The sequence below is a fragment of the Rhincodon typus genome, unplaced genomic scaffold (assembly GCF_021869965.1).
Source record: "Rhincodon typus isolate 14 unplaced genomic scaffold, sRhiTyp1.1 hic_rhity00002059, whole genome shotgun sequence".
Lineage (NCBI taxonomy): Eukaryota > Metazoa > Chordata > Chondrichthyes > Orectolobiformes > Rhincodontidae > Rhincodon > Rhincodon typus.
This window is the reverse complement of record NW_025967697.1, coordinates 1,505-8,917: the sequence shown is the minus strand read 5'-3', so window position 1 is coordinate 8,917 and position 7,413 is coordinate 1,505. Positions and strand designations below refer to the sequence as shown.

Genomic DNA, 7,413 nt, shown 5'->3' with positions numbered 1-7,413 from the left:
GAGGTTTGTCCGGAGGGAGGAGGGTAACTTCTTCAGGTTAGGCATCCCTAGGCTGATTATTGGGATGAAACAGTTGACTTATCAAATACAGCTAAACAGGTACAGCCTTTATTCATTCGACTTTAGAAGAATGAGGGCTCGATGTTGAGAAGTTGTTTTCACTAGTGGGGGAATCTCAATCTAGGGAACACAGTTACAGAACAGAGTAAATTCATTTAAAACTGAGATGCAAAGGAATTTCTGCTCTCAGGAGGTAGTGAATGTCAAGAATTCTCAACCCCAGAGAGTTGCGGAGGCTAGGTCACTAATTAGAAGAAATTAAATGGGTTCTAGATGATTTTTTGAAATACTGCAGAGTTAAGGGCTGGTACAAAAGAGGAGTTGAGGCCTGGAACAGATCAGGCATTATTTTAAGGAATGGCGGCATAGGTTTAAGGAGATAAATATCTTACTCCTGTTCCTACTTCTTATGCTTTCCCTCACAGAGTAAAAGGCCAAAGGTTTGGACAACTAAAACCCTATCTCTTTCTCATGTGATAATCTGTCTTGCCCTTGAAAAAAATCAAAAATTGTTATATCCATTAATCTTACAAGGACTCGAGAAACAGATAATAATTTTTGATCAGAGATGCTGTGGGAATGTACAGAGAGCATTTTATGCAGCAAGCGACGTGGGAATGACATGGAATTCACTGCCTATGAGGATAGTGAAAGGAGAAAAAAGAATTTTAGAAGGAAGCAGGATAGTAAACTTGCAGGATCACAGGGATAGAATGGGGGAATGGTACTAGCTGGGAATTCCAATGTCTCAAAACACTGAAAGAAAGAAAAATTGCCTTATCTTTCTTAATTGGGTGACCCCTAACTATTAAACTAATCCCTGGTTTTAGATTTTCCTAAAAGAAAAAGATCCTCCCCTCCTCCCCCATCCTGTAATCTCCACATTCCCCTCCCCCCGCCTTAGGATCTTATATATTTCAATCATATTGCCTCTTACTCTTCCAAACTCATACAAACTTAGCTGGTCCAACTTTTACTCCTAAAACAAACTTTATTCCAGGAGATGCCAGTTTGTAAATTCAGCCCTACAACTCTGAATGAAAATTACTTTGGGTTAACATCACATGCAATAATACCCAGGTATGCTCACACAGCTTATATTGGATGTGATGGAAGTTACTCATTATTCAAACTATTGCATTTAGGACCTGAAATTTGGCAAAATTTAACAATACTTGGGGGATTTTTGATGCAAGGGAGCATGTGGCTTATAACATGCCTGGTTACAGATTTAGAAAGCATTTTTTATTCAACTGAAATTCTGAGTGACTGTGGAATTAGCAACATGTAGGTGTTGTGCTCCTGATGCTTCCTTAATATGCCATTTTTACATTGCATTTTCTTTTGCAAAATGCAGTTTGAGAGGAATTCCCAATGGAAAATCCACGTGATCTATCTGAAACGGGAGAGGAGAAAAGACAGCGGTCTAATGAATTAGCAACAGCAAAAGAAAACATAAAAATTATAGATTAAAAAAGCTTTTAACTAGATCTGCTGGTGTTGAATCAAGGCATTTCAAATTCTCTCTATTCTTGCTGCTGTCAACCCCGGATGTTTAGTTTACATGAGCAGTGAATTGATTCAAAACAAATTAAATAGAAAAATATAAACTGGAACATATGACGTTTTACGGCTTAGTTTGCATGTTGACACCCCTACAACTGGATGTTGGGCATTTGCGAATTAAGGTTGGAGGGGGGAGTAGGATGAGAGGAATCGATCATAAATTACATTAGAAAATGTGGCGGGTACCAAAGTGGATGGAAACCTGGCTAAAATAACTAATCTATTTATTGCTGGTGCACACCCAATACGTGCCACACAATTGAGGCAGAAGATGTGTCAAAGTCCTTGATAGCGTCACCTTGATTGGAAACTAACATTTGAAGTGTAAGCCTACACCGTACCACTCGATACTGCATATCAGAACTCAAAATATACTGCAATACTACAGACAACTTTGTATTTTAGGCGCCAGTTTAAAAATCATTTTATGGTGTATTGGACGTTTATTAACGAGTTACTGCGAGTTCGTCCACAGTGTAAAATTCAGACCAATTGTAAACCAAATATTGATGAGAAAGGCACACTCTAAAATAATGCATTTTAGTTTTGAGCTAAATAGGATGCGCGAAAATTCATTAGAAAATATGGAGCCATTTTATCCACTCACTTCCAGATATGATGTAATCAGGAGATTATCGTGTCTGCGTTTTACCTACCCCGCTTTTTTTTTATATAAAGAACTAGGTTTTGAATTTTTAGTATATGTATAGCCGTTCGACATTAAAATCTCCTTGATTCGAATTAACTTTCTCCCTCCTTTGTTTGCATAGTCAGGCTTCTCGAGAGACATCGCAATGTAGGTCAAATTACATAGCAACGCATGTGCAGTGCACAATCCATTGAAATGTTATCATGCGTTTTACAGTCACCCTAATGGATCATAATAGATTGCAGATTGAACTACAAGCAGTTCTTTACAGTGGATCAGTTTAGATTAAACTCGTCCCCTTTAAAGTTAAAATAATATGTTGATGATTTAAATGTTGAAGTGAAATACAAACGAACAAATGATGTACACAATGTTCTTTGTGAAGATTAAAACAGATGGTTAGGTATGTGGGTTGCTGTGCTCACCAGGGGAAATGCAGCTATGGTATTATCATGGCGAGGGGCGGATCAAGCGTTGCCCCCACCCCCACATAAATCAAAACACCACCATATGAACGTTCAGATTAATAATATTCCCTTTCCTTCATATTTCCGGCTATCTCCTTCAGGTTTATGAAATGCGCTGCGAAAACAAATTCCTATCTTGCACTCCAGTTGACCTCAAACTACGGTGGTTTCACATTTCTGTAGAGAAGGAAAGCAAAGCTGGATTTTATGCAGGACACAGCGCCAAAGAGAAAGCTGGGTTGACAACATCGCACACGTGCTGCGATGACACATTGAAAATAATGCAGCATGGCTGCAGCACGCCTCGAACTGACAGTATTGAGGACAGCAAGTCACCAGCAACGTCCTGCTTTCCAGATGGACGTCGCCACAAACACACATGCTAACAAAAAACAGGCAGCGAAAAACCACAAGTAAATGAAGTAAACCGCAAACCCTCCCCCACCCCACTGTTATCCACGTGCACTGAGCATGGGATTTAATTATTAAATTCTCTCTCCACGGTGTTGTTGTTTTTATACATCCCCTCCCCAAAGCACACATTTAAAGCTCAGAATGGGTGAGGGTCTCAGCCAATCGGTATGAGTATTCTGCCTGAGTGGCATACACACTGGACCAATAGATAGTTGGATAGACATGGTCCCGCCCCCTCCTTACCGGGGATGACGCAACGTGTTTCACCTCGTCAACCTAACCTGGCGATGGGCGGGGACTCCGTAAAGCAAATGATCGACAGCTCGCAGTCCGACCAATCAAGAGCGTGGAGTCTCCTCTCTCCCCGCCTCCACAATGCTGGCCTGTGGGAGAATACGCCGACGTGAACATTGGTCGATCCAATGAGCAGGCGGGAGAGGAGGAATTGGGCTGGGCGAAGACGTTAGTAAAGCTGGGTTACGCTCTCCAGGCGTCGCTTAACTTTGTTTCGCTTGGCCCGCCCCTATTACCCGTCCACGAAGGGTGAAAAAAAGAGCGAAGGAATATGAGCGAGTGGATGTGTGAGCGCCTCTCTCCTGTCAAAAAGTGGTCGGAGGAGCGAAACCAAGAGGCGACATCGATCGTGCACCGAGCGGGAATCCTGTTGTCGCCTGCCGATTAACCACCGGTCGTTCTAGAGCGTCCGTATCCCGGAGTGACGGCGCGAGGCCAACTGCCGGTGCGCGAGAGCGAGGGAGGCGTGTGGGAGATCCGATAGAACCTTCACCCCCCCCCTCCCCCCCATTCCGATTTCCCCCTTCCCCCTTCCCAACTTCATTCCCCTTCAGTAATCCGGGTTTGGGGTTGGGAGTGGAGAATTCTCCAGGAAAGGACTGGACAATGATGGGGGTGGGTTTTTATTTTAAAAGGGGGTGACACTGACACCTCCTTTCTCTTTACTGTCCGCCACAGCCCACCCGTCCACCAAAACAAGTGGGTTCGAAAGGGTGAGAAGATGGCAGCGGCGGTCCTGTGAGAGTGCAGAGTGAAGCGGCGGACGTCTAACCCTCTCCGTTCCCCTTTTCGTATATCAACAGCATTTGAGACCGGCGCAGTCCGAGTTTGTAAAACCCCGCTATTCCTCCCCATGGCTCCGAGTCACCGGGTACAGTTTTAGTGGTATTCTGCGAGTACGGTCCTTAAGTGAAACGAAACCGGGCGTCCTAGCCCCTACCCTTTTTCCTTTCCCTCCGTCCACACAGCTTCATCTGAGTGTCCCCATCATGACCGAAGGGGCTGCTCCCGCCACGGCCGGCTCCCCGCTGGACATCGACATCGACCCGGACTTCGAGCCGCAGAGCCGGCCCCGCTCCTGCACTTGGCCCCTGCCTCGTCCAGATTTGCCCGCCTCCTCTTCTCCGGGCAAGACCGAGCCGTCCGACGCTGCTCAGATGATCCCCGAGGAAGAAGAAGTGGATGAAGAGGACGAGGAGCCGGGCCCCTTGCTCGGCACCGCTGCCGCGGGAGAGCCAGAGTCCGAGCCGCCTGGAGGAGACGCTTTGAAGAAGCAGCAGCAGCCGGCGGGGCTGAGCGGTCCCCGAGGTTCTCGCTCGCCGTCCTCGGCTCACTCTCCCGGAGGAGGCGGCGGCCTCAGTGCAGGAGGAGGCGCGGGACCCCAACAGCGGAAAGCCTCGTCCCGCAGGAACGCTTGGGGCAACATGTCGTACGCGGATCTGATCACGAAAGCTATCGAGAGCTCCCCAGACAAGAGACTAACTCTGTCGCAGATCTACGACTGGATGGTCCGCTCCGTGCCCTACTTCAAGGATAAGGGAGACAGCAACAGTTCGGCCGGCTGGAAGGTACAGTCTTTCGTAATTTATAGCCTTACACTCACCCATTTGTTCACCGCTCGGCAGTGTTCGAGCTGCATTCTTATGTGTTTCGCAATCTGGTCGCTTTAGGGATTTAAAAAATAACCCAACACAGATCCAGTGAGTAAACTGTAGACAAATCGATTATTCTGAGACTGGTTCTTGAAGTGGCTGTAAATGAGGTTTCAACCGGGGATAAGTTGTTGCCACCGCACCCGCTATTTGGTTGGAAACTTCAACCGCGAGTTGAGGTGCTGTTGTATTGCTTTCGTACATGCTTGGAAATATTTTATTTTTTTAAGCCAATGTGCTTAGTATTTGTAATTGAATAACTTGTATTGGCTCGTATGAGTACTGAGTGAAGTAACGTGCATTTATTTACAGTTTGTTGCTTCAACGACGTCAGGGCGTCTCAGTATTTTACAATCAACGAAGGATTTTTAATGTGTTATCAATTGTAGGGGAACACGGGTCCTATAGGCTTGTGGTAGTCGGGTGTTTCTACCGTTATTGGAAACGATGCTACGAGTTGCAGTATTTTGTCTTTGGTCAGATTTGTTATTTCATTTCTTATCTTAAAAAGTAGCAACACAAACGAAGTATCATTCCCGCAGCATTTGGGCTGTTGTGGTGCAGTGCTAGTATTTGAGCTAGGAGGCCTAGGTTCAAGTCTCTCCTGTTCCAGAGGTATGTAATAACATCTCTGAACAAGTTAAGTAGAAAATAATTGTTTCTGCTGTGTGTGTGTGTGTGTGTGTGTGTGTGTGTTTGACTTCTTGGTAAACTCATAGTCTTAAGACTTGGAGGTGAAAGTCATATCACTGGATTGTTTGAGGACTACTACACTAAAGCATTTATTCATCCGCATGATGTGGGTATTGCTGGCAAAGCCAGCATTAATTGCTCATCTCTAATTGTCCTTGTGCTGGTGGTGAGCCGCTACCTTGAATAAACTGAGTGGCTTACTCACTTAAGTTGCAGACATGTACTTATCTCTGAGTCAAGAGGTCCAAGTTCAAGTCCCAACTGCTTGAAATGTCTGTCATTACGTGAACAGGTTGTTTTTTTTAAATATGGATACTCATTTAGATTGTTCAGAGGGCAGTCAAGAGTGGACAAGGTTAGTGCAAGTTTGAAGTCAAATATAAAGACCAGCTGAAATTAGATTTCCTTTCCTAAAAAGCTCACTACTTTTTTTTTTACAAAGAGATTTCACAAAGGTTTATAAAACTTTTCAAGTTTAAAAAAATTCACATTTGAGACTTCAATTTGTGGTCAGTGGATCACTTAGTTCTGACCTCTGAACTACTAGTCCAGTAACACAATGTTTTTGGTTGATGCAGAAAAAGGTCTTGAAGAACCTGGCAGTGTCCCTTGGTTATTCTAGCATTCTGCTAACTAACTAACATCAACATGGCTGGAGGTGGATAGATATGCCTGGAGTTGAAAATATGTACCCAGAGCTTCCTTCACATCTGCAACAGAAGGCAATTTTTGATGTGTCTTATTTTACTATGAACTTTGCTTGTTATGAAAACTGAATGCTTAGTTTGAAGTGCAGAAGCAAACTTTGTTTAACCATGGCCCCTCTTGTTAATCTGATGTCTGTACCTCTACCTTTTACTAATATGTAACTAAACTGTAATATACTATGTTCACTGAAGAAGTTTATAGCTGTCCTAGGATTGGTATTAATTATCAATCCTAGTTTGAATATTGTAATCATTAATGTATGGGCCAGAGAACATCAGAGGAAAGGTTAATGGCAAGATGGAGAATAATTGAGAAACGTTCTCCACTTAAGGTTGTGATGGCTAAATGTTGCTGAGTTAGTCTCATAAGAATTTTGAGACTAGGGAGCAAACAAGTGTTTAAAAATCTGATAGTGGTTACATTTATGATTTCAAATGCCATCTGCATTTTGGAGGAAATGCTGTTGCGTGTTTCAATGAAGATAGTAAATTTTCCTCTGGCCAATAGGCTGCGAAAGCCGCATCAATTGTTGTATCTGTCTGGTGCAAGAAGCATTTGAGTATAGCAGTTTTTAAAATACACCTGACATTTGAATGAAGCATGATTAGAATGTAGTTCTGTCCATGGGCTAGGCAGTAGGAAGTACTGCATGTAGCTGTTTACATTGATATCTGATGTGTGGATATGTTAACACTGATTTTTTTTTTAATGTTTCAAACATGCATAATTACTTTTGTAGATAAGGTATCAATAGTTGTCCTACTTCTGCTAGTCTCCTGAAATTGCATGCTGAACTGGCATCAGTTTTACCAACAGAATTAATATTGAAATGGCTGTGGATGTCGCTGACCGGGCCCCCATTTATTGGTTATCTCTAGTTCTTGGAGGATGTGGTGAACTCCCTTTTTTT

The 7,413-nt window shown here is 43.6% G+C and overlaps 1 protein-coding gene and 1 long non-coding RNA gene across 4 annotated transcripts in view; one reads left to right on the top strand and one right to left on the bottom strand.

Annotated features, from left to right (window-relative positions):
* LOC125481416 overlaps window positions 1–3,682 on the bottom strand; it is a 15,869-nt gene extending 12,187 nt beyond the window's left edge. For all 3 annotated transcript variants that reach the window (XR_007261327.1, XR_007261326.1, XR_007261325.1), the window contains exon 1: window positions 3,400–3,682. This is a non-coding gene — a long non-coding RNA (uncharacterized LOC125481416). The remainder of the gene's footprint in view (window positions 1–3,399) is intronic.
* Window positions 3,683–3,779: 97 nt separating this feature from the next.
* Window positions 3,780–7,182, top strand: LOC125481415 (forkhead box protein O3-like). Its single transcript, XM_048592933.1, has 3 exons — window positions 3,780–3,895; window positions 4,419–5,018; window positions 6,374–7,182. Exons 2-3 carry the CDS (start codon window positions 4,440–4,442, stop codon window positions 6,434–6,436), a joined length of 642 nt encoding a protein of 213 aa, XP_048448890.1. The 5' UTR covers window positions 3,780–3,895; window positions 4,419–4,439; the 3' UTR covers window positions 6,437–7,182.
* The last annotated feature ends 231 nt before the right edge of the window (window positions 7,183–7,413 follow it).